Here is a 27,958-nt window from a genome sequence, read left to right on the forward strand (position 1 = left end):
CTCTGTAGGTTACATCTGTAGTTGTCAGATTCATATGGTGAACATTTTTCTCATGTTCAGAATGTTGTGGATGTAATTAAAGAAGCAAATGATTCTATGAAATATTTGCATAGTTCTTTAAAATAAGAGATACAGAGCCACTGTTTGATTAGATGCATTACTACATTTGTGAAGAAAAGCCTTGTACCCACTGTCAGACCCCACTCCCTGTGTTCTACTATACTAAAGGAGGAACCTTGTAGAAACTAATGGTGTACAGAAAAACCAATCGCCTTCACCATTTGCTTTTTGGAATTGAGAAATAGCTCTGTTAAGGTTGCACACCAAAAAAAGGTTGCCTACTGTTTTGTATTTCTGCCTCTGCCAATCTGAGGCACCAGGGTACAAAGTACTATTTGTGCAAATGGATGTGCCAGTAACTAGGTGAATGGCAGACTGAAAGGCTGCTTTGAGGCAGTACATGGCACTGCTTCTAATTTTTTTGTGCATTACAGTTATTTACTTAACAGGAACAATCAGTTCTCCATTATTCTGAAAACTGACTGCAGGAATAGATTCAGAAAAATGAACCAAACAGTCTGTTGACATTCTGTTAACTGAGTCACAGCAATGTTAGGAAGTTGCCATTAAGATCTATATACATATAGATGTTTGGTTTATTTCTAGTTTTCTTTCCTGTAAGTCCATAATTAGGTATAAAAGTGTAGGAATTGTGCCTTTGCTTATTATTCTACAGTTAGGTGGTGCTGTTACACTAAAGAACTAAACTAGAAAAGAGTAGCCTTTATTTTTGTGATGGTTTTTTACATTTGTGGATCAAATAAGTGCACCTCACATCTCTGAAGGATGTCTTCCTATCCTGTGTTCACCAAAAATAGAAACAAACAACAACAAAAATTGAGCATAAAAGCCTTCGTCTTGAATAGATTACTAGATTATGGGAAAAAATAACATATATGATGTGATGTGTAAGTGGTTGTCCCACATGCAGACATTCTGGGACATCAAAACAGAGAAAAGGGTTGGGAATTCCACAGTAAAGGTAAACTCTGGCTATTAGGTTGACAGAATAGAGAAGCAGGCAAGTGTAAGCCTGCACTTGCTGCATCAAGGCAGAAGAGCAATAGGACTTGGTTACTGGTTTCTTTTGATTCAGTGGTCCTTAGGTGCATATTCTCCAAATTTCTTCACATCAAAGGATCCCTTAAATTAGGGATGGAGAACATTTTTCAACTTGAGAACTGCACATCCTCATGGACAACCTTCCTGCATGCTATAAAGGCTATTTCTGGGCAGGGTCAGAGACAAAAAGCGGGTAGGGCCAGAGCAAGAAGTGAACAGAGCAATGAATGTGGACTCTTACCTTTGTGCAGCAGGCTACATTGCAGCCATGCAAAAACTAGAGTCTTCCACCCACCCGCCTACACCGCTATCCTCCATCTACGAAAGAAACAGGCATTATCACAGTTCAAGGACACATTCTAGCCAGCCAAAAGCACTTGAGTAGGACTCAGAGCAGGGCCTTGAAGGGAGAGTCCTGAGAGGTTACTTTTAAGCCCCAGGCCTAAGGTTTCCCAACCTTAAAGTGGGTGATCCTGCAGTTCAAACAGTTGTGGAGGTGACTAGCCTTGGAGGAAGCCCCCCTGACATGCCTCTTCTGAGCCTAGTTCCCCACCCCACACTAAAATATGCTTACAAACTGTAAGGAGGAAAACAGCCCCATTCCAGTTTAAGGGATTGTGGGTGTGGGACATGGAGTTATTGGCCTTGGAAAACCTGTACCCTAAAGTATTATCTGAGCACAATTCTTCTCCCCCCCCCCCCAGTTCTTTTAAAGTATATTGGAAAATGTGTTTCCATGTGTATATTTCCTTAGTTGGACCAGATGACAGAGTACAAGTGGAAGTGAAGAGGGAGGGGCAAAAATCATTGTCCCTCTTTGGTGATGAGATACCACAAAAATTAGTTTTGTTTTCTGGGTCCACATTGTATATAATGACATTGATATATTCCTCTTATACCTTTTATGCTGATGTGTAATTGTTTTGTCTAGAATAACTAGCAGAGTCATTAATGATACAAAATTCTGTCCTGAATTGTTTATAATAAGTATGGGTGATATTAAGTAGAAGTCATAGTTTCCCAAGTTTAGTGCAGACATACTACTTACCAAAACGACCACAGTTAGGAGATGGGTGCCCCACCCATGCGCACATGGCTATTCTTGTGCAGGCACTCTCCCTTCATTACAGTTTTGGAGATAAATATGGTTGTCATTAATTTTGCACAAGCAGTTTTCGTAACAGTAGTTACTGAACACAATGTTCAAACCTACTTGCAGTCATAGTTGCAAACTGTGGTTTTATGCTATTGTAAAAAACAAACAAACACCAAACCTTGAGCATTCTTTGTTCCTTCTGCATTCCAATAACATTCAGCATGTGCCAACTTAGACCCAGTTGTAATTTTTTGTCTCATTCTGGTGTACCTAAAAAATCCATTTTAAATTCCCTTCTCTTGCACTCATGCCTAGAGTTGCCTGTATGGCTTGCCTTCCTTGTCATGGAGCACAATATAGCTTCTTCTTGCCTTTACATCCACCACTCTATTCTCATGTGCAAGTTATCTCTTGGTGGTTTAGTGGTAAGCCTATATGGCAATCCTGGAAGTACTATGATAACATTTTGTTTTCATATATAAATCAGAAGCAGGAAACTAGTCACAAAGCAGTGTGATCATGGCATTAAGGGTAGGCTGAGGGAATTATTTTAAAAACTGGATTTATTCTTATCATTTACTTCATAATATATTGGCATGCTGCAACTACTCTAACTCACTGATAAGGACACTAGTTCAGCAAAGGACAAGAGCACAGCAACTGAAGAAAGTGTTTGCTGTAACATTACTCAGATGCTTGGTATCAGAACAAATTTATGTACATTGTCATTGTTTAATTAAATTCTTACAACATTCCTGAGTTTCCTGCAAAATAAAGATCTGTAGGAATTCTGTGCACGCAGGAATTCAGCTAACTGTAAAACATCTTAAAAGTTACCATATAAAAATAAGCGCAAAGAGATATCCGTATCAGCTACTGTTTCATGGAAATTTTTGGTTCTCCAGGCTATGTTGGGGTAATTAGAATCCTGCAGTATGTTGTACATAATCATTGAAATTTGGCTTAATCTGTAATCAAACAACAGATGTCTCCAAGACCAACCAGCTATGGTGCAAGCTTTTGTGGACTATAATCCAAATCTTCAGATGCATCAACTGTAGTCTTCAGCTGGCATGCACATAGGGTCCACACAGGAGTAGCAGAGTTGGAAGGGATCCCAAGGGTCATCTAGTCCTATCCCCTCAATGCAGGCATCTCAGCTAAAGCATCTATGACTCAGATAGCCATCCAACCTCTGCTTAAAAGTCACAAAGGAAGTAGAGTCCACCACCTCTCATGGGAGTCTGTTCCACTGCTAAACAGCTCTTACTGTCAGAAGGTTTTCCTGATGTTTCATTAGAATCTCCTTTCTTGTAACTTGAAGCCATTGGTTTGAATCCTACTCTCCAGAACAGGAGAAAACAAGCTTGTTCTCTCTTCCATGTAACAGCCCTTGAGACATTTGAAAATGGCTATCATATCTCCTCTCAGTCTCCCCTTTTCTAAACTAAACATACCCAGCTTCTTCAACCATTCCTCATAAGGCTTGATTTTTCAGACCCTTGATCATCTTGGTTGCAGCTGTTTGATATCTCTTTTAAGTTGCATGGTCCATCCAAATGGAGCCCACAGTTTTTGAACAGTAAATACAAAATGCAAAAAGTGGAAGTAAATCCAGATAAACTTTCATGTATTTAATTGTGTTGCTGCCATTATTTTATGTTGTAAACCTCCCTGTGATCTTTGGATGAAGGATGGTATATAAATTTAATAATAATTAGTACCAATCACAGAAAAATTTGTAGTATTTTGAAATACTTTTAGTGAATTGCTAGGACACATTTGGAAATCTAAGAAACTGTCACAGGCACGACTCTATACCTATTTCAAAGTGGGAAAACTCATGATGCTGAAACTAGCAAAACACATAGCAAAAACAAAGAAAATACAGGCAACACAAACAGACTCACACCTCAAAACAGGCAAAGAATGACTCCTGAAAACAAAGCAGTCAACATGCACACATACAAACCAACTAAGCAAAACAAAAGCAGCCAACACTGGCCAAAGAATAGCCAACACACACACAACCTCCAAAAAGCAGGTAAAACAGTTCACTCCCAAACAACCAAACAAAAATGCGGGCAAAACAATAAATCCAAAACAAGTGAGAAGAACATACATTTATGGCAGATTCCCTTTTTATTTTTGTTTCTGAAGAGCTTTGGAGACAGGCTATTCCACCCTCTTTCTTTCCCTTCTTCATTCCCTCTTTCCCTTCTTCATTCCCTATGAAGAATTTCCCTGAGCCTTGTGGGGCTCAGAGGCATTCTGGGGAATGGAAAGCAAGATGATGGGACAGGTAGCAGCCTATACTACTTCTAGGCTACCCAGCTATTGTTCAAGGTAAAAAGGAAATAAAACAAAAACAAGGAAAACACACATGAAATCAGGAGTGACAAAAGGTCTGGCAGTTGGCAAATCTCCTTTCTTGTAACTCAAAGCCATTGCCTTGATTCCTACCCTCCAGAGCAGGAGAAAACAAGCATGCTCCCTCTTCCATGTGACCGCCCTTAAAATATTTGAAGACCGCTATCATATCTCCTCTCAGTTTCCTCTTTTCCAGACCAAACATGCCCAGTTGCTTCAAGTGTTTCTTATAAGGCTTAGTTTCCAGACCAGGCATAGGCAAACTTGGCCCTCCAGATGTTTTGGGACTACAACTCCCATCATCCCTGACCACTGGTCCTGTTAGCTAGGGATGATGGGAGTTGTCATCCCAAAATGTCTGCAGGGCCGAGTTTGCCTATGCCTGTTCCAGACCCTTGATCATCTTGGTTGCCCTCCTCTGCACACGTTTCATCTTGTGAACATCCTTATTAAATTGTGGTGCCCAGAATTGGACACAGTATTCCAAGTGTGGTCTGACCAAGGCAGAATAGAGTGGTACTATTACTTCCCTTGATCTGGACCTTATACTTCTGTTGATGCAGCCTAGAATAACATTAGGGTTTTTTTGCTGCTGTGTCACACTGTTGACTCATGTTAAGGTTGTGGTCCACTAAGACCCCTAGATCGTCTTCACATGTACTGCTAGTAAAGCAGGTGTCCCCCATCCTATATTTGTGCATCTTATTCTTCCTGCCTAAGTGCAGAACCGTACATTTGTCCCTATTGAAATTCTGTTTTTTTAGCTTGCGCCCAGTTCTCCAATCTGTTAAGATCATTTTGAATTCTGGTTCTGTCTTCTGTGGCATTAGCTACCCTTCCCAGTTTGGTGTCATTGGCAAATTTGATGAGCATCCCATCAATTCCTTCTTCCAAGTCATTTATAAAGACGCTGACCAACAATGGGCCCAGGACAGAATCCTGTGGCACCCCACTTGTCTCTTTTTTCCAGGATGGTGAGGAATCATTAATGAGTACTCTTGGGTTCAGTCAGTCAAGCTACAAATCCACCTAACAGTTACCTCGTTCAACCCACATTTTGCCACTTTCCTCACAAGGATATCATGGGGGACTTACTGAAATCAAGATACACTTTGTCCACAGCATTTCTGTGATCCACCAAGTTTGTAATTCCATCAAAAAAAGAAATCAGATTTGTTTGGCGTGACTTATTTTTGAGAAACCCATGCTGGGTCTTAGTAATCACAGCATCATTTTCTAGATGCTCACAGATCAACTGTTGAATTTTCTGTTCAAGGACCTTCTCTGGTATCCATGTCAAGCTCACTGGTCAGTAGTTACCTGGGTCTTCTCCCCCCCACTTTGAAGATGAGGACAACATTTGCCCACCTCCAGTCTGTAGGGACCTTACCTGTTCTCCTTGTCAATGAGACTGATAGGAAGGACCATATATTTAAATTATTGTAAAGGGAGTAACAACACCATGAGTGCAAGGAGGCAAACCACACACAGGATTTGCTACATAAAGTGAAGGAGGTACACAGAAAGGAAAGTTTTTCCCCACCTGTCCCACAGCAGCATATCATAAAAATTGCTCTTGGAAGAAATATTGGTAATAGGCCAAAAGCCTAGATATAAGTATTAATATGAATGAATTGTACAATAGATTTAAGTTAATCAAGGCTATTGATTTCAGTGGCTTTATTCTAACTTGGTTGGATACAGTCTACAGTAAATAAATAAGATTATAAGAAATCAGTAAAATTTCAAAATCTAATATAGGAATCTTAGACATTCATACTAGAAATTAACTCGTACTGAAATCTATTGGACAGGCTTTTGGATAAAACATGCCAAGAATCAGGCTGCAAAGTTTACAATAAGTAGTATATTTTTAATATTACTATTTTACTTAAACTGAATAGGAAACAGCATGACAACATTAAAGGTTTCAATCTAGCATTTTAATGGACACCATTTAGAATTTTTAAATTCTCAACTTCCTGTTTATATGAACAGCACATTAAATCTATAGTCAAGATAGCCACTTTTATACAGTCCCATCATTAGTTATTCAATCATGATCAAACACATTTTGCATTATATGGATTCAGCAAAGTTACAGTACTCAAGATGTAATATGGAATACAAGGTCAGCATACAATGACAGTGATTCAGTGGCTGTGGTGTACACACATCTCTGTGCACACAGGGGCTACTCTTTTTTCCTCTGTAAACTAAGTTTGGTATGCTACACATGTTTGGAATTCCTGTCCATTCATTTAAAAAAATCCCTTTGCAACAGTGTACTAGGCCCCTATGACTGCAGGTCTTTTAACTGTGTCCCAAACTGCCAGCTTGAGTAATTATTTTTACAGTATATAACAATGGTGTATTTGTACTGGCCTGCAGAGAATTTTATCATTCCTTTAAAAAGAAAAAAGAAAAAAAGTTATAGGATTTCTACATTGTTAATATTTAGCATACATACACCTTTGTTACCAACAGAATATATAGTTTTCGGGAGAAACTACATGAATAAATACTAAAGGCTTTGAGGCTTGTAAGTGTATGGTATCAATCTTGCCTTTCAGCTTACTACAAAGATATACATATTATCTAACCTGACCTGATGTATTTTACCAACAAATTAATACTACAGTACCTTTTAAAATTTCTTCTTAGCCAGTTTAGTTTACTTTTGTTAACTTAAAAGTTCACAATTCCCCCTTGAAATCCGATAAATACCTTTACAGGATACGTTTGCAATACAGAAAAAAATATAGGTTAATCAAAAAAATGTTTCAAAATTTTGCATTATTTTCTGCTAAGAAAAAAATAGTTTATAAGCATAGCTTAGACAACAATGATAGGAAACACCTAATGATAAGTTTCCAGTTTAGGGTTCAGGAGGCCTTTTATTCTGGAAGATATGTAAATTTAACATAAGATTAGAATTTTATGGGATATTACATTAGTATTTTATAAAGCAATTGGACAGTATAAAGTTGTCCATCTTCAACAGATTTCAAGTATTATATTGCTGGTTTTAACATTGCAATTTGAATGACGTTTTGGATATACACCTTTATTTTCCATAATTTCCAATCTGCACACTGTTTCTATTTAATATGCAGCGAAATGTTCCAGGCTGGATATCCCAGTATTTAACAGGATTGTTGAATAAACTTATGCCACTATATAACGTCTTCTTCAGCCTTCCTCCTGTTGGGCAAAAATCATTCACTCCCACTTTTGAAATACTGTTAGAATGAAGAAAGACAACCTGTAAGAGGACAGAAAGAAAAAATAAATATTTGACATATCCCATGACTACATTAAATTGCATGTGAAGATTTGAAATATATGCTAATCCTAGGTAAAAGTGTATAGATTGCAGCCTTAGATATTTGCATCTAAAATTCAAAGGGGAAAGTGAGGTTTATATTGATTTATAGAAAAATATTCAATATACTTTTAATGTTTAATTTTTGATACTTCTTAGATATGCTTTTTGAGGACAAAAGGTAAAAATTGGGGGAAATTGGGTTGCCAGAGTCACTATGATAATGAAAACACAAGTCCAGATGTATCAGTGGTGATAGTTTTGGAATTAAGAGGGGGCGGATATGCCAGTTTGAGATGGGGAAAATGGAAGAGTTTGTAAACTTCTGTTCCTGATCATGTATCCATGTCAGGCAGTCAGGTAGTATTGCATTTACACTGGGACTTAACTCTCAGCTTTTGGTAATTGCTGCACATGAGTGCATACTTACATTAAACCCATGTCTTGACCGGTTTTTTAAATAAAAAACCATAAAATATATTTGGCTGGATCCAGATACCTGTACACAGCTGGGGATAGGTGGAAAGTGAAGTTCTCATCCTTCTCCCTGCCAGCCCCTAGAGCCCCCTGAAAATGACATCCCCCCGAGAGTCAGAAGACCCTGCTAAGTGGGGGGTGAAGGGAGAGTGAAATTTGGGCATAGGCTCCTTTTTTGTGTAGAGCAGAAAGTTCTGCACTCTAGTCCACTCCTCTAAAGGTCCCATGCCACATGGGAAGTATTTTCTGGGAACTCTGAAGACTGGTGGTAGCAAGGAAGTTAGGTTTTCCTGCCCCCATCTGTGGGCTAAAAACTGAATCCAACACATTTTTTAAAAAACCTTTATTGTATAGATTGACAGTACACTGAATAAGTAGGACAAAAATGTCAAGAGGATAAGATTTTGCATTGTGTATTACCTGCAGATACTTCAGATCTGGAAAACCAGAAGGCACTTTTTTTAGTTTATTCTTCTCTAGATGGATTTCTCGTATATTTGGCATATTAGCAAAACTGCCATTTTCCACATCTTTGATTTTGTTGTTTCCTAGCCCCAACCTAAAGATAAATGTTAAAAAAGAGTACCTGAGACAATATGGTTTAAGATAACACTAAGAAACCATTTAACATACTGTATAGAGAAATGAACATATAGAAACAGTGGTTAAGAAGTCTTGGCTTACTAGCCAAACCCATAATTTGGTTGCCAGTGACCTACCCTTCCCACGATCCTGTGCAGTGTACAGAGAATTTAGAGGAAAGTGGGGCGCTTGCTATTGTACTCAAGTCTTCCAGAAAGAATAAGTGGTACCTTGATGCTGATACCTCCGGCAAAGAGAAACCCAATGAGAAAGAATACAAAAGTATGTTTCAGAACATTGTAGTGGACACTGACCATTCTCAGTTTTCATCATTAGTCTTTATTCTGTTAAGAGTCTATACTTAGCATCTGATTCAAATCTCATATTCAGTTGAAGCAAGAGCTAATTACAGAGGTAGAATTATATATAGGCTGTCTAATCTGATGCCTATAACAGAAGTTCTAATAATTAATCATTCTGATAAATCAAGACATCCAGTTTTTTGGAAGGTCAGTGGGTTTTTCTAAGGCTTCTTCCATCCGCTCCCTCTCTATAGCAACTCTGCCTTCCTTGTGTTGCTCCCTGGACAAACAAACAGTGTCTTATTTTCAGCCAGCTGCTCTCTCTTTTGCAACAATGCTCATCTGGAAGTAATCCAAATCTCCAGCTGACCTCATGTGCAACCTAAACTGGCAATTCTATTTGAGATCGAAAGGCTTGGTTATATACACAGGTTTCTTGACTTCTTTCTTTCAAACAACAGTCTCTGTACTCTGTGAACGTACTGTATAGCCCTCTGAACTGTAGCCATTGTCCTGAGTTTTCCTCACACACCCTCCGCGTTATTTTATTATTTTCTCAAGATAGGTAAACCTGTCTTCCTAAAATCAGTTGCACTGGGCACTGTCTTCTGAAATTACTTGGTGAAACAAATAATGAGAACTACTATTCACCAGGTCTTTAATCTTACTTTTTTCTCTCAGTTGTGCTGAAGCTGTCTTTTACTCACCATAAGGTAAAAGGTAAAGGTACCTCTGCCCGTTCGGGCCAGTCTTGACAGACTCTAGGGTTGTGCGCCCATCTCATTCAAGAGGCCGGGGGCCAGCGCTGTCCGAAGACACTTCCGGGTCACGTGGCCAGCGTGACATCGCTGCTCTGGCGAGCCAGAGCCGCACACGGAAACGCCGTTTACCTTCCCGCTAGTAAGCGGTCCCTGTTTATCTACTTGCACCCGGGGTGCTTTCGAACTGCTAGGTTGGCAGGCGCTGGGACCGAACAGCGGGAGCGCACCCCGTCGCGGGGATTCGAACCGCTGACCTTTCGATCGGCAAGCCCTAGGCACTGAGGCTTTAACCCACAGCGCCACCCGCGTCCCTCAGCATACTTTGGCTCAAGTTCCCATTTGCTCTTCATATTTTTCAATTTAATTAAATTAAACAGCAAAACAAGTTCATGGTAAGTGCTGTTTTTCCCCTTAGCAATAGCTCTTAAGGATTTTATGTGTGGTGAGTCTTACAAGATAAAGGCACTTTAGTTCAGAGACTGTAATATAATCACAATACTGTCCACATCTTAGTGAAGTAAAAAAAGCAAGGTTTAAATTAATTTGAGTGAAACAAATGGATTACACAGCCACGCTTCCTTAAGCAATGCCCATGGCTAAAGTGTTGCATGGAAATTTAACAGCTTGCTGTGACCTGTTGCTTGGACCATGACACCAGCTTTTTGACTATGTTAAATGCCACATGAATGAACAAAAGGACTGGCCCAGTTCCTACATAACTGATCAGATGCCAGGTACACTGCCAGGTACACTGAATCACTTGAGAAATGTTCCACCTCGAAGTGCCCTTATTGTTTTTTAGGAAATATTGGCTGTTTCAATCACTGCACCATTCCTCATAGTTTTAAAAATAAGAAAATCCTAAAATGTTTACATAATATCAAATGTTTGGAAAGAATTTTCCATATTAAGTGTTACCTTTGAAGGTTTTTATAACGAATAAAATCCTCGAGTTCTACTGCAGAAATTTTGTTGCCATCTACATGAAGTTCCAATAGACTGGAAGGCAATCCTATTAGGGAGAGACACACATTAAGTGTTTAAGCTGGACACAAAGAGTTTCAAGAGGCAATGTATTAATTGTGTTGAGGAAAATAGTTTGTTCTATTTCATTTGCAGGACTTCTGCCTTTAGCATTAAGATGTTATTTTTAATGCACCTGATAGAAAAAGTCTCACTATTGTAAATAATATTGTGCAGAAATTCTGCAATAAGTTTCTGGAATTTTTCTATGCTGTCATTCCCTTTCCTACTATTAGATAAAAGACCTAGGGCAAATTTTTATTAGGGTGGTTTTTTAAAAAAATCTTGTTCAATTTATTGCTTAAGTTTTAGACTGCAAAACTATAATCCGGGAGTAAACGTGATTGAACTGCATGGGACTTGCTTTTGAATAGGCATATATAGGCTTGTGGTGTTGAACAGCAATCCTGTGTACATTTTCCATGGACTGTTTTGGACACAGTGGGATTTACTGACTTAGAGAGCAATCCTAACCCCTAGATCTGCTGGCTAGAAGGGGTAAAATGGGGCAATCATACTTCTCCACCTGGCTGGTGTGTGTGTGTGTGTGTGTGTGTGTGTGTGTGTGTGTAATATGCTCTGGTGGTCACATATACATCAGCAGAAAGATTTGATGGGGTAGACTCTGAAACAGAGGGTCAGAGGCAGTCTTGGAACTGCTGGGAGACGAAAATAAAAAAAGGCACTCTTTCACCTCCACCATAAGCCAGCAGGGCTTTGCAAGTGTCCATCACTTCACCCAGTTAGGATTGTTGTATTTCCATTCACTAAAATAATAGTTTTGGAAGAAAAACACTCCTTTAGAAAAAGATGATTCCTGCATGTGTAGCAGTGGGCATGCATCTTAGAAGAGACACTTCGTCCTGTGAGAGTCCTCTAAAACACTCGTGGTTTTTGTATTAAAAATCATACATGATTTGTTTAAAATAGCTACCAAATTAATTGGCAACAATTTTTTGTCAAATAGTTTTGATTTAACATTAACAAGTAAATGAGTAATATTGCATCCATAGTTCTAATTTATCTTACTTTATCACAACAGCAATCTGAAGGTACGTTAGGGTGAGAGTGACAAGCCTAAGGTTACCCAGCATGGTAAATGGAAAATATATCTCCCTATATGTTGATTCTTGCCTGTTGAGATCTGTTCAAACCATATCCTATTTTGAAGAATCTGGGATGCAGGAATAGGGTTTCCTTAGTCCTAGGGTTATAAAGTATGTCTATGAGTGGCTTTACATGCATACAGGCATGACACTGCAGACAGCATTGTGCACCGTGGTGCCTTATAACCACATAACCCACTTTATTCATAAGTGGCAAGGACACAACATCTAGTGTTATAGTGGACCTGCATATATTTGTGATATTTCAAATGTTATAATTTCACCATGTATCTTTTGCTAGACTTTTGAGTTTGCCCTAGTACTTCCTAAAATGGACAAAACCAGATACAAACATTGTGTGCAATTTCTCAGCAGCTGATGAGCAAGTTCATTTTTTTTTCTAATAAAAATATGTGATAATCATCACCGCATGTAGGATTTTTCCAAAGGATATAGGAGTTGCAATTTTATATTTGTCAAGGATATTATGATAGCATAGGCTGTGGAAATTGTAAGCATAATAGTATCCTTGTTGTGTTCTTTTCATGCTGATCTGCAGAATAGCTTTCCAAGTTAAATCTAAGCAGCCACCCATACTTCAGAACTGTTGGCCTCTGTATTCAGGGAATAGCCAAAAGTTGTTTCTGTGGTGTGCTTTAAAATTAGAGATGGAAGGCATTTAGTACTTCTAGATTCCAAGAGCTTTCTGTTTATTATATTTAGTTATCATTTTTTGTGCAGTACCATGACCTCAAGCATGTTTCTAATTTCCATAGTGGCTTAGGAAAATATTAAATCGCCAGTGCTATTACTTCTGGCAACACTAGTATGAAAATACCAACTAATAGTTTTCTTTCCCTACTCTTTTTAGCATGCTAATATTTTTCTAGTGTATGTATTCATGTTTTTTCTGGTCATTTGTTGGTAAATTAAACAAAAATGTTTGTTCACACTTGTTTGCCTACCAATGTTAATTTTTACTCAGAAGGGAGAATTAATGTTTTCTCATTAACATTTTCTTGCATTGTGACCCTGAGTTTAGTCAACAAAAAGTTAGGTGGGTTTAGGATCACCTAAGGCTGCAAGCCTACAGTTAGTAACTGGGAGTAAACATTGCTAAATTCAATGGGACTTACTTTGGGGTAAACATGCATAAGTTGTGCGGTTACTTGTGTTCATTCAGGAACTGGGAAGCAAAGAGGATTTCAATTCAGGCTGATTTCCTATGTTTTATGGCATGTCATGAAAGGATGTCTTGCTTTCCCCAGGAGTTTTTATTTAGAAGGCAAATATTTCCCGAAAATGGTACAAGGAGCTAGTAGTTCTCTACCCTCACTAAGTTGTTATAACTAGTTTAGGAAATTATTTTCTGTAGAGTTCTATGAATTCTTTCAAGTTGTCATAATAATGTCAGAGAAGTTTGCCTCTGTAGTGACTACATAGTGAGTATGTATCCCTGGCTCATTACTAGATATCTCAACAGCAAAAGAGAACTCCTGGGACATCAGGACCCTGGGAAAGCTGGGAGGTTTTCTCCCTAGACCATCTCAAGAAGCGGTTGCTGAGGTTTCTTCCTTGCTTAAAGAGGAAGAGTAACATAAACAGACCATACTTCCTCATTGACTTCTCCTGAGAATATTGATTACTTCTTCCTGGAAGGTGGCCCAGCTCTGGGCATCATGCCTTCACCACTGTGCTAATCCTAGAGTCAGTGTACACTTCAAAAGGAGAATTCTGGCTCTTTAAATAAGACTGACTGCCAGGATGGCCTTCAACAACATGTACCATTCTAAAAGAGTATTTCAGTTGTCAGCTGGCTTCAAACAAGCACTGGAGCAATGTTTCAGATTGCCTGCCGGTTAGCCTTAGTTTTGCCTTAGTCTTGCCCCCAGTTCCCATAATACATTGCCCCAGGTTTTGATCCCAAGATAACAGCTATTTGCTGTTGCTTGTCCAACAAGACAGACAAGTCCTCTGTCTAGGACTTGGATACTCTACAGCTTTACCCTCTGCCACTGTGCAGTGACACCTCTATGAACCTGAGTCATGAAAGGAGATAATGTATTATGAGTTCATCTGTATTTCCAAATGATCAGGTTTCCTAGGTAGATAGTCATTAGAGTAGCTACAGTAGTGACCCTCAGGAAACACCTACTTCTGGGATTTCTCAGAATTTTAAGGCACTTAAGAAAAAAATGTACCGTAGATTCCGGTGTATTAGGCAACTGGGCGTATTAGGCGACCCCCCAAATTGGCAGCTGCAATTTGAGGGTTCGTCTTATAAGCCCAGTTGCCCAATACACTGGGCAGCAACAGGGGGCGGGCTCAGCTCCGTGCCAGGAGAAAGCCACCCGGCATGGAGCTCAGCCTCCTGCTCGCTGTTGCTGCTTCAGAAGCAGCAACAGGGGCGCGGTCAGGGAGAAAGCTGCCCGGCACGGAGCTGAGTCTGCCGCCCACTACTGCTGCTTCGGAGCCGCCGGCACAGCAGCAGCGGGGGGCGGGCTCAGCTCCGTGCCACACATACCTGGCGTATAAGGCGACCCCCGACTTTGGAGAAGATTTTCCGGGGTTCAAAAGTCGCCTTATACACCGAAATCTACGGTATATCCTTTAAATTTGTGCTTCCAAGTTTTTTGCTATCTGCCCAGGTATCTGCATATTTTGGCCGTTCTGTGGGTGATCCTTGGTGTGTCCATAGGCTTCTGATGTTTATTATGCACTGTAATTAAAAAGTATATCACCACCATTATTTTTAATTCAATCAGCATAATACCAAACTCAAAATTAGAAAGCAATGTACATGAGAAAATGTAAGATAAAAAACCTGATTTATATAATAAAAAAGATCACATACCTTTAGGAACAGAGTTTAATTTAGCTTCTGCAATTCTTATATGATAGACTGTCACACCTTCAAAGGCCCCAGGTTCTATTCCTTCATTATTAATAGGATTTGCGCTCATCTCTGCCAAAAGAATAACAGTTGTGGCTTGTGAGGCTGTAGTTTTTAAGACACCTTTCCTTGGTTGAGGCTTTTACAGCATTAAGAAATGAAAGAATGTCTTTAAACATGTGTAGCACGATTTCCTCCATTCAGAAATATAAATGTTCTCTTCATACTCATAGGTATGGGTAGTGGCTTCCATGTGAAGGCATGACTCCCAGACAAAGTTGAGCTCCAATGTTTTTTGCTTAGAAATTGAGCCATGTCACATGGCAGAAATTCTTGAAGTCGTGCATTGTTTTTAAGGAGAATACAACCAAAAACCAAAGCAATGCACATCAAAGCTTCTAAAATGTCAGGGAACACTTGCTCCTAGTTGCATACAATTCTTTCAAAAACTTCAGTCAACCTTTCATAAAGCAAACATTTATCAAAGATGGAAATAATTAATTTCCACAAGATGTGATACCAACCAACTTACATGGCTTTAAAGGATTGGCCAAATTCAAGGAGAATAAGGTTGTCATTGGCTGCTAACCTTGATGACTATCTCACCCCTTAACCTCCTCTTCTCCGGGCATGTTTAGCCTGGAGAAGAGGAGGTTAAGGGGTGATATGATAGCCATGTTTAAATATATAAAAGGATGTCACATAGAGGAGGGAGAAAGGTTGTTTTCTGCTGCTCCAGAGAAGCGGACACGGAGCAATGGATCCAAACTACAAGAAAGAAGATTCCACCTAAACATTAGGAAGAACTTCCTGACAGTAAGAGCTGTTCGACAGTGGAATTTGCTGCCAAGGAGTGTGGTGGAGTCTCCTTCTTTGGAGGTCTTTAAGCAGAGGCTTGACAACCATATGTCAGGAGTGCTCTGATGGTGTTTCCTGCTTGGCAGGGGGTTGGACTCGATGGCCCTTGTGGTCTCTTCCAACTCTATGATTCTATGATTCTATTCTATGATTCTATGACTATATGCTATCTTACTCCTTGGAACTTGGAATAGACATGTAAGTCTGTTCACTAATTCTGTTGTTGGTGAAGTTCATTATGATGAGTTATGCAGCGCAACCTAGTGTTGGGGCAGAAAAAGTGTAAAATAGAAATGTACCTCACTCTCAGGATTCAGTTTACTTTTCTTCCTAATTCAAGTAGTCAATGTCCTTTATACTCCCTGCTGTCTCTCCTCAAGATCATGACATATGCTATCTTACTCTTTGAAACTTCTGCATAGGCATGTAAATTTGCACCTTCAGTCTGCTTTTGTAGCCTTAAGCTGCAATCCCTTAGGCAGTAGCATGCATCTGAATACCAGTTGTTTGCCCTTACGCATGCTTGTGGATTTCCCATAGGCATCTGGTTGCCCACTGTAGGAAACAGGATGCTGGTCTAAATGGCACTTGTCTGTGGATCCAGCAGGGTTCTCCTTATGTTTTTAATTGTCCATGTCACACAGACCAGTGTGAGAGTTTATTTTAAGCCAGGGCCCTCCAAAGCAGCATAATCTAGTTTCAAAGCTATGGTTCAGTTCCAGTGTGGCATAATGGTTAGACTGCTGGACTAGGACCTGGGAGGAGCAGGGTTTGAATCCTCACTCAGCCATTAAGTTCACTGGGTGACCTTGAGTCAGTCACCATCTCTTAGTCCAACTTACCTCAAAGGGTTGTTGTGAGGATGAAATGGGGCAGGGAGGAGAACCATGTACATATTATTGAGATCCTTGGAAGATAAAAGTGGTATATAAATGTAATAAATAAAATAATGTTTGATTATGTACAGTGTGCCTCCCATCATGGAGTAAACAGAACCTATCTCCATATGACTGTGATAAGGAAGGGCACTTTCCTGGATTTAATTTTTTTTAAGGGATGGAGGAGATAGGGTGCCAGGGTGAAATCCATACTTTTTATTTTACCTGACAAATCTTTCCTCAAACATTCTTACAAGAAAACAATGCAATATATCAGTTCCTTAATTTGTTCTATTGGGAAATGGCAGAATCTTCCACAGTGAGGGTGGAATGCAGTTGTACTATCCCCTTACATTCAGTTTGTCGTATTTCTAAAATGTTTAAGTAACCTGGCAAGACACTTTTCTTGACCTTACTTGCCCAAAGTGAATCACCCCTCTAAAACATCTTATTTAAAGAATAAAAATAAACTAGTCATCTGAAACTTAGGAGCACCCACACTTAGGAATATGATCTCAGTATTTGTCATCCTGGTGCAGATGAGAGTTTGACCACTTAGGCATGTAACACAGAGCAGGAGAGCATAGTTGGAAAAACTCAACCAGCTGGGACAAAGTCTAATACACACAAATGCACACAGTTTGCTCAGATGGGGTAGGGATGTATGAGAGAACCATGCAGTAACTTGGGCTCCCTGCCTTGTTTCTGTGTGAACTGTAGCCAGACAAGAAATCATTCCCACACAATTCACTCCCATGTGCAGGTGATGGTTTGTTTTTTTCTCTGCCCTATAAAGCAACCATTCTGTTTGCATTTGCTGGGTAGAGTAGAAAATAACAGGCAGCCAAAAAGGAATCTGAATTCTACCTACAAAGCTTGGGCTAAGAAAAAATAATCTACTATTGGGAACCATTTGTTCAGCAGAAACCCCATGGCTGCATTTGGATGCAGACAGCTCTGTCTCAGCTCTGTTTCTGAGCCTTCCTTTCATCTAGGGCTCATTTAATCCCTGATTTCTATCACATTGCTGATGAATGAAATAATACTGTACTGTAGTTTGCTTCCCCCCTGGTGTTATGCAACAGCTTGATTTATAAAAAACACACTTACCTAACACATGTAAAGCCTTCATTCCTTTAAATGCTTCTTTGTGTATCTTTTTCACTTTATTATCATGAATTCTTATCTCAGCTAAACTCTTTGGCAGATTTGCTGGAATCTCAGTTAAGTGATTATGGGACAAGTAGAGGCGCCGCAACTTTTTTGTTGATTGAAAGGCTTTGGGGTGGATCTTGGTTATTTTGTTGTTGTTCAGTGCAAGTGCCTAGGCAAAATGTGAAAAGGTGAAGTTAGAATATTTATTTTATTTTACGTCTCACATTCAGAAGATGTCATATTTTTTAAAACTGCATATATGTATTTTGCACATTTGAATTCAAAAACACCATCTACGCGTCAGAAAGCTCCAAAATGAAACGTGTGTGTGTGTGTGTGTGTTTAGATTTGAAGAAGTAACAAGTAACAAGAGGGAGTGAAATCAGTCAGGACTTAAGAATGGGAAATAAGAATTAACATTTAGTTTCACTTAGATGTACTGTCAAAACGTAAGCTGTATCCCAACTGTGTGTGATTGTGACAGAAGTCTTCTGCCATGGATAACTTTAGAGCTGAATTTTGCAAAATATTTTGGAACGGTCCCACAACTGCTGATGCTGCTTAGTGAAATTATGCAGGGAAGTGCTTTCCCAGAATCCTGGTTATGGTCCATATTGATTGTGGTACTTAAGATGGGAAAAGATCCAGTGTCTCTGGATCTGTCCCACCCAACAGCCCTCCTGAACTATGACACCACAGTGTCTATCTCACTGTGCAGCTCTTACCAATTTGCTGGCAGATCCTGTAATTAGAACACTGAATGCTATACACCACAGTGGTAGCATTAAATGCCATGTAACTCTGTTGTCGTTTAGTGTTTATAAAATATTTGACAGGGTGGAATGGCAATTCATTTGCCACCAAAGCAAATTCTACATCAAACTTCATGCCCATCATGTCCTTGCTCTGCTCCCAGTGTTACTCCCAGTGTTACTCTCCCTCTCAAACGCAAGTTTGCGTGAATGGCTTAGTCTCATTCAAAGCAGGGGGACCAAAGATGGTGTCTACTGTCCCCCTTCCTTTTTTGCAGTGGTGAGAGAAAAATCACAACTTCTAAGTAAATTCCAGCAGAACTGGACATTAACTAACCTGAATCAGAACTTTGTGTATGCTCTCCCCCTTGAGCATCAGGTAAGACTTTAGAACATCACGTGGCTGAAACTTCAGTCAGGTGACCTAAGGTACCTTGGCATGACTATTCCCAAGAGCTTGAGGCAGCTGAGGAAGAGGAACTTTGACCCTTTTCCTAGAGAAGGCTGAAATCTGTGCTTAGGGACAGACCTCTCTTGGTCTGGCAGAATTGCCACCCTAAAAATGTGTTTTTCCCCCATTTAGTTTCCTGATTCCAGTACCAATCTTAGACATTTGAAACAATAATCACAATTGCAAGAGGGCGTTGTAAAACATGTCCATCGCTGACATGTGTCTAGCATTTGCTCAATAAGGAATATAGCCCTTAGGCTGGAAAAAGTTTCCCAGTCCTGTTCAGTGAGATTTCAAAAAACATGTGTGCTAGTTTGATTTAAACAGAAGGCTGTATGTTGGCTAGGCACAATATTTTGCTACTGGTTGTCAGTAAACAACAGGATTTTACATTAAGCTATGAAATGTTTATTTGTCTTAAAAGACTGTAGTCAATTTATTTATAATTCAAGTGCTAGGCTAAACAAAATGTATTTCTTATATGGCCAAGAACTTTCTGTTAGTTAGGCATTCAACTGGCCATTCAGCTGGAATCCAAGACGCGGGAAAGTTTATACAAAAAATGTATGAGATTTTCTTTACTTCGGCATATGAAGACATTTGCACTCTGACATAAGGGGAGGAATTCAACATGAGCTACAGCAGTCTTTCTGTCAGTGCAACAATTTCAGCTTGCGAGGCAGAACGATCCCCTCTCTCCTTCCCCTTTGTTCTGGGGGTTCTCCTGACAGACACACATATACCCTGAGCCAATTTAAGGGGCACATAGTGGGAGAAGAGAGCATAAGCCCCATTGCACTAGTGAAAGTCCTTGCACAGGCTTCTACGGCAGGACTCATTAGGGGTGAATTCAGCCCAAGATCTGTCAGTTAATGGTGAACTGAAGGTTGTCTGTAGTTTAGGTAAACAATAAACCAGGAATATTGATCAACTTTGTGTATGGAAAGTGTTTTTTTCTGTGCTTTAGATACCAAATACAGTGCTACCTCGGGTTACAGACGCTTCAGGTTACATACGCTTCAGGTTACAGACTCTGCTAATCCAGAAATAGTACCTGCTAACCCAGAAATAGCACTTTGCGTCAGGATGAGAACAGAAATTGCGTGGCGGCGGCGCAGCAGCAGCAGGAGGCCCCAAGTGGTGCTTCTGGTTAAGAACAGTTTCAGGTTAAGAATGGACCTCCAGAACGAATTAAGTTCTTAGCCAGAGGTACCACTGTAACTGACTTTTCCCATAAGTGTTATTGATCTTTTCTCACATTGCTTTCCATACATTTTATGTTAATGGCTGTCAGGGTAGAAAACATCAACTTGACATAAGATAGATTGCCATAGTCCTTGATAGAGACAAATACTAGGAATGCTAGAAAGCAGACTTACATGTAGCGATGTGAGTCCTTTAAGATCATTCTCCTTGACCTCTTTTATTTTGTTATTTTGAAGGTCTATCATGCGAGTATCAAAGGGAATATTCTTTGGTATTGAGGTCAAACCTATTAATTAGAAATAAAAAATAAATATTCATCTACAAACAAAAGACCCTTTAATCTCCATTTGTTTGTATTATGCTGAAATGTTTGTTTCAGTTTTGCAATAATTTAAAATGTTTTGTAACCATTAATTCCAACTTTTGGGTATAGCCAATGTTACTCATAGTAGACCCATTGATATTGCTGGGTCTACTCTAAATATGAATTGGTTGGCTATGACCCCTTCCAACTATCAATAAAATCTAATGCTGATTGTGCCCCCTTCTCCTTTGTTTGAATAACAGATGAAGCTATATTTAGAAACCTGGAATCAGGTTTCAGTTTATCAGAGAGTTCAACATGGGCAAGGTAGCATCCGATAAATTGAACAGATGAGATTCTACTGAACTCTTACAAAAAGACTGCTCTGGTGGCATGGTTATGCTTTTTTAAAATGACTTTATATCTAATTAGGCATAAGATTAATCTAAAGCTATGCTAGAGATACACAAGAAAGTAACAGATAGCAAAGCAGTTCTTTCCCTAGGCTTGTGTTTATTTTTGAGGTGTCCAAATAACCCTAATACCTTGGTGATGGCAGCTGTTGAAATAATTCTGGTTAACATATTAATTTACTGAACAGACTTTTATTGAACTCTATTTCTGGGAAATACTCTTAGAGTTCATAGGCTCTAGAGAAAAAACTATTACCACCTCCAAATTGTGCCATTTCAAAAAAGTGTGTGGGTATTACAAATAAACAATATAGATCCAATGAAAATAAAGTACAGATTTATTCTTACCCAAATCTGAACAGTGTACAACTCTCAAGTAGCATTGACATCCAAAGGGACATACAGGAAATAAATCAAAGGGTATTATGGGTGCCCTAGTTGGAAAAAGAGAATTGTCATCATCTCTGTCATCGTCATCTTTGTCGTCATCGTCGTCGTCGTCGTCGTCAAGGTCTTCCATATCCATGAGCATCATGTTCTTGAAGGTGAAGTATGAAGGGCTTATAAAAGGCTTAGCAGAGCACAAAGCCAAGAGGAGGAGAAGCACATATTCTCTCATATCTTCAGAGAACACACTCCTAGTAAAAAATACAAGCTAGTTTGTAATTTGTTTATGCATTTCCTTTCTTTGTATGCTGTTGTCTGGAACTTCTTCTTAGAAGTTTGTACTTCCAATATGAAGTGTTTCCCTGTTGCAGCCCATAAAAACGAATTTTCACAGGATGTAAGTTTTCTTTAATGGGGCCCATTTAGATGCTTTGATGAACTCATGGCCTCATAGCCTGGGTTTGAAAAGAAATACTACAAAGACTTTGAGTTTGCCCTAATGGCTTTAGAGAGTTTCAGCCAATGTGCACATAAAGTGGGTCAGATTTCATTCCTAGTTCTTGGACAGGGGGTATTGACTGTATTGTGTTGCATTATTTGCACCTTAATATCCAATGTACCAACTTGCCAAACTTTGGTTTAGCAAGAACAAACAAGTGTTCAGTTATCCAGAACAAAAACTGAAGCCACTTTGCTCCTCCCTGGTCCTGCAGCTATCATTCTATCTAGGGCTATACATTACAGACAAACCCAGGTTTGTGGCTTGTCTTGCTACAACCAATGTTTGTTCTTATTTATTGCTTATGGCTTGTTTGTGGTAGGCAAATTGTGAGCTGCGTTATGGCTTACCTCAGGGTAGCCTTGACTTAGCTCCAGATAGCACAGTACCGGCATGACTGTGGCAGGAGCAGCACAGCTGCATTTTTAACCCTGGGTTGCTCATACTTGTGTGCCATAGTTTGTCTTAATATAACATGAGAACAAGGCCAATATGACACTGTGAGGTGTAGAATTATTTGAGATTTGCAGCCGTTATATAGTGCATGAAGATTAAAACTAGTGTATTATTACTTGGCAGTATTGTATTAAATTGTCTTAAGAAGTCCAGGGCTCTTGCTGAATCAGTGAAGTGAAATCAACAAGGGAAGGGAACTTTATGAACTACCGAAACTCTCATACTTCTGAGGGTGTGTACACAATTACACTCTCATTCTTTGGAATTTTGGAATTAACTCATTCAAGGAAATGACTCTCTTATTATTCCATATGCATAGCACTTGTAGCAACAAAGAATCTTGTGGCTTTTTAAAGGCTGGCACATTAATTGCAACCTAGCCTTCATTCCCAAAGTTAATTTAGTTGGATACAACTTTATTAAGTGATTTTTATAATGAATCCGTGGATACATTTCTCATCCCTCCCTCTCTGAAGGAACTATTCTGTTCCATTCTATATACTTAGGCACCCTCACAGCAAAACAGAGCAGCTTTCAATAATGTTTAAAACAAATCTGTTGGCCTGTATGACTTTCTTCTTACTGTTTCGTTCATAGTTGCACAGATAAGAAGCGCAAGCAATTAAATAAACAGACTATGTGCTTTCATTGCTGTGGCCAGATTGTCTGAAAAGCTCCCCATACTTCAGGATACACAAAGTTTTAACCAGAAAACATTCAGCACCTGATGCTGGGGGCAGGGACAGCAGCACTGCTACTTTATTATTATATGGAGTTCCCTCCATATGTATGCTGTGTGAAGGAAACTTCTGTCCACACATGAAATTAAGGAAATCTCTCCTTCCTTGCTAATAAAACTCTGTGGTCTCTGTTACTATTGTTCAGTTTTCTCCTCAAGGCAATAATTTCTTCCCATTTCACTTAGAGTAATTTCACATATAATGAAGATGCAAATTCAGCTCTGCCACTGAGTGCACACTCAACAAGAAACTACAGCCAGACACAATTCCCAATGAGTAAATCAGCACTTACCTTTTTAGGTATATACTTAAAATATATAAAAATGTATTATGGTCTAAAAGCTAAATGTGAATTATAATATGTATTCTGGCCCTAACAGTATGATAAACTCCAAACACAAATCCTGAATGGCTGGTGGAAATGCAAAAAAATGGCATTCCTTTGAACCAAGTGATTGGTAAATGAAATAACACTGAAACCTAACTACTTTCTCAACATCTGTAATAGGAAAAAATACCCTGACCTCAGAGATTTTGCATGCTGTTAAACTGTGCTGTTGACATACTGTCTTAACAGTAGGAAAAGTCCTAACTAAGCCCCTGGTCTTACGGGAAAAACTTCCTAAGTATTTTATTTTGGCACAGGAAATCATTATTTTAGAGAAGGTAGGGAAACATTGTTTCATGCTGCCAATTTGGCCAGAAGTATGTTGTAACTTCAATAATTAACTTTACATCAGAAAGTTGAGTTAGATTGATTTGAGACATTGGGGATATGTACTTCAAGTATATATGGAACATAAAAAGTAGTCGGAATATGTTTTTTGTCTGACTTTTGCCAAATAATACTCACTCTTGATTTGCTCTTGCTTTAACAATGTATGTATACAGTTAAAAACTAAAGCTACAGGTTTACATGTACAAAGAAAAACCACAATGGCCCCTTTATCAAGACAAATTAACTTTTATATGTGGAAAATCTGAGAAACTGAGAGCACGATTCTATGCTAAGAAGTAGATGTGGAACTTGCTTGTAGGCAAGTGCTGATAGGATTGCAGCCTAAGTGACTTTCACAAGATAGCAGCCTTACTATCAAGTCAATACCTTAAACTTTCTGATATATTTCTTTCTGCATAAATGGTAGGGTGCCACACTAAGTATTAATATTTATAAATAAAATTACTCAATAGATTAGGATTAGAACACAGGTGCTTTTTCCACATTAATACTTGGTGCAGCAGTCAGTGCTCTTTCTTATATAGTATTTTTAAAATGCTGTCTGTCAGGATATTAGTAGGTAACTCATGTGCAATTATGCAAAATTTAAGGTGCAGTCAAAATAATAAAAAGTACTAGGATGGAAAGCATCTCAATTATATTAAAATAACCAATTATAGAACAGAGTGTAAAAACAATTATTGGGTTGTATGCAAACCTACAGTGAACACCATTTAGTTGTCTAGTGGCAAAATGCCAGTTGCATAATATTATAATATTTGGTACTTGTTTTCATGACAGAGCTGACACTGGAGTGTATTCTAAATGGTTAAAAGGCAGATTTTAAAAGTGCTAAAATTTCCATTGTCTAGAGCTGGGTGCTCACACAACCTTGTCTCTAAATAATGTAAATCAGTAGCAAGAAAATGTTGTGGTTTTTTGTGAAGAGCCATGGGAAATTCTTGTGTTTGCTAGTAACCCCCAGTCATTGCTCTGCACAAAAACAGAAACCATGGAAGGAAAAGAGGAATCCTGAGCAGTGAGTTAGTTATAAACTTAGCATCTACTAAGCTTTCATACATTCTCCCAGATAAATTGATTCATTTAAAGCTCTTTTGTGTTTATAATATCTACAGCATAAAGGTGAAACATTGCAGAAATGTTTACTGTATAATATTGGAAGTCAAACATTTTTTAAATGCAGAGACTTGCTATGTCTTGGAGGGGAATTAATTATGTTCATCTCTTCAAAACATCAAAGAAGAGGCACTTTATACTGCTTTCCTGTTTTTGTAAACAATTATTTGGCAGTGAGTTTCTTCCAGTTTGTTTTGCTTTTTTGGTAAATATCAGATTCTGAATGCCTGTAAACATTGCTAAACTTAAAAAATATCATTAAATGTCTATAAAACTATATAGGATGCTATTTTCTCTCTCCTAGATAAATATAACTGTGCTATGGTAGACCAGTTCAAAAGGTACAGGTTTCCTGTTTTCCTTTCTTCATACAGTTCACAATATAAAAGCATTTCTACTACAGTGTACAATCATCTAATATATCCTTTAAAATACTGAACAGTAGTCAATTAGCTTACATTAGTAATGATAAAAGCACATTGTTAAGTTACAATGAGAAAAGTTTTTTGTTTTGTTTTTAAACCCAAAACTAAAACATACCTTTCTGGTTTGTCAAATTCTTCTAAAGATAAAAATCCACCTGAGAAGTTTATATCCAGTTCCTTACTATATAGAACTCAGATTCAAGCCTGTAAAATGAACAATAAATAATAAAAGGGTAAAAAAAAGTCGCTTTAAAGTTCCCGTTCCTTCTGGCACTCTGGGTGATACTTGAATAAACTGCTTCTGTAGATTAGTCTATCTGAGCACTGAAGAATGATGTTAAGAAAACTTGTTACTACTCATGTGTTTTTCATCACTGCTTGTATCACAGCCAAAACTTCTAGCTTAATTCTAGACGTCTAAGCAGAAGATGTGGTTAAATTTGAAGCTTAATAATGCATGGCACAAAGCCAGTGCAAGCCCCATATGGTTCATTCAAGTCCATTTCTGATGTGCAAGTACACACCTCATAAAATTTCTGCAGTGTGCCATTTCTTACATAAATGAAGACGTCTCCATCTTTCTACCCAGGGCAACCTAACAGTAAATGAATTATTCTATCTTGGTTATATTTAAGGGGATATCATTAGAGCTGAAGGCAGAGGTATTTAAAGAAACAGCTATGTATTAAGTTACAGGATGATCATATAGATCATATGGCAGTAGCTCTCAAGCAAGGTGCCCACTGGGGTGCATAGTGAGTTTGCTGACACACCCTTCTCCCAAAATGCATCTAGTTAAAGTTTTGCACCAAATACAGCCACTTACCTCACTTAATGATTACTGGGCAGAGAGAGGAAAAGACCACCACTCCATTTACACACACATTCTTAGTCAGCATAAAAGAAGTAGGACATCCAACTGAACTGGATTCTTTGAAGAGGCCAGCATACTATGATTTTTCAGTATGCTCCAGCAGATTGGTTGGAAACACGCTGCTCAAGATCCTACAAACTGGTCAACAAAGTCCAAACACTCAAAGGAACTTCAGCTTATGTTTCTAAAATTGTAATTTCCCATGCCACATAACAAATATCTTTTATAACTTGAACTTCAAAAAGCACATTATGAAACAGCAGGGAGAGGTCTTTCCCCTCTCTCATAACTCGTAAGCAGGGAATGGATACAACAACCCTCTCCCATACATGATCCCTATTCTCCAAGTTGAAAAGAATGGAGATTCGTTATGTGCTTCCCAATGGCATCTGATTAGCCATGGAATTAAAAGGACCTTGAACTGATACAACAGGGCTTATGTTATGTTATGTTATGTTATGTTCCGAGAAATAGTCAAGAATCCATTCAAGATGCTCAGGGGAACACCAAGCACACCAAGCAAGAGTAGAATGCATGCTGAGCCTTTCAAGGAAGATAATTCCATGTGGCTGTCCCAATGAGTTTACTGGGAAAGTTCCTTTTATGGGGACAATCTACTCACTAGAAAATTTAACAGCAGGGTAATTTGTACAGGTGTGTCTTAAAGTAAGACTTCTCTGCACTTTAATAGCATCTTAGAATGACATAGCATTATCCATACTTAGATAACATAAACGGTAACATAACAGAGCATTGATAGTAAAAAAAAGAGACACTGATGCTCCATGCTCCATGATGGACTGAGGTAGTCCATCATGACAGCTAGCCATTGATAGCCATAATCTCCATGAATTTATGTACCGTATTTTTTGCTCTATAAGACTCACTTTTTCCCTCCTAAAAAGTAAGGGGAAATGTGTGTGAGTCTTATGGAGTGAATGCAGGCTGCGCAGCTATCCCAGATGCCAGAACAGCAAGAGGGATTGCTGCTTTCACTGCGTAGCGATCCCTCTTGCTGTTCTGGCTTCTGAGATTCAGAATATTTTTTTTCTTGTTCTCCTCCTCCAAAAACTAGGTGCGCCTTGTGGCCTGGTGCGTCTTATAGAGCGAAAAATACGGTAATTTTCCCATCCCATGATGCAGAAATGTAGGTGAATCTGAACCTGCACCTTTCTTCCTGCTTGAGGCAGATTTTTACCACCAATACTGGGGAACCAGAAAGCCTGAAGCAATTGAGCTAGCCTTGTGGTAGTGTGTGTAGTTCTTCGGCTTAGTTCTATATATTGTCCCACCTCAGAAATGTTGTCTCTTGGGTATATGACTCAGACCCAGAATAGATGCAGAGTGCACCTTAAAACAAACAAAAACAAAAGCGCAACTATGCAAAATCTAAGCCTGGCCCTTAGTTTTGCTAAGATGTACCATCTCAATAAGGAACACTCTCTCATATAAAAAGCCTTCTGCATATAGAACACTTACAAGTTAGGGACACAATTGCTTTTTTAATTCAGTTGTAGTGGAGCAATGGAGACAAGTTTTTACTACTGTCTGGGGATAGGCAATTTGTGGTAATATCACAACTTTTATGGTCTGTTTTTTAGTATATCTAAAATCCTTTGCTTATTAGGGGCTACCACACATTTTTTTC

At 38.9% G+C, this 27,958-nt stretch overlaps 2 protein-coding genes across 6 annotated transcripts in view; one reads left to right on the forward strand and one right to left on the reverse strand.

The window, feature by feature from the left end:
* The window catches only part of CENPP (centromere protein P), a 148,659-nt gene that overhangs the window by 55,690 nt on the left and 65,011 nt on the right, over positions 1-27,958 (forward strand). The window lies entirely within an intron of this gene.
* Positions 6,254-26,074, reverse strand: ASPN (asporin). 3 transcript variants are annotated; one of them, XM_083429222.1, is made up of 9 exons: positions 25,961-26,074; positions 25,552-25,640; positions 21,423-21,712; positions 20,531-20,643; positions 17,904-18,117; positions 15,019-15,129; positions 10,954-11,047; positions 8,811-8,949; positions 6,254-7,853 (listed from the first exon to the last, which is right to left on the reverse strand). In XM_083429222.1, exons 3-9 carry the CDS (start codon positions 21,691-21,693, stop codon positions 7,656-7,658), a joined length of 1,140 nt encoding a protein of 379 aa, XP_083285348.1. In that variant the 5' UTR covers positions 21,694-21,712; positions 25,552-25,640; positions 25,961-26,074; the 3' UTR covers positions 6,254-7,655. The 3 variants fall into 3 exon arrangements, with proteins under 3 accessions (XP_083285348.1, XP_083285347.1, XP_083285349.1); XM_083429221.1 differs by lacking the exon at positions 25,961-26,074 and having other exon boundaries at positions 25,552-25,916; XM_083429223.1 differs by lacking the exons at positions 25,552-25,640; positions 25,961-26,074 and adding an exon at positions 23,681-23,757.

The sequence above is a fragment of the Podarcis tiliguerta genome (assembly GCF_965153285.1).
Source record: "Podarcis tiliguerta genome assembly, chromosome: 2".
Lineage (NCBI taxonomy): Eukaryota > Metazoa > Chordata > Lepidosauria > Squamata > Lacertidae > Podarcis > Podarcis tiliguerta.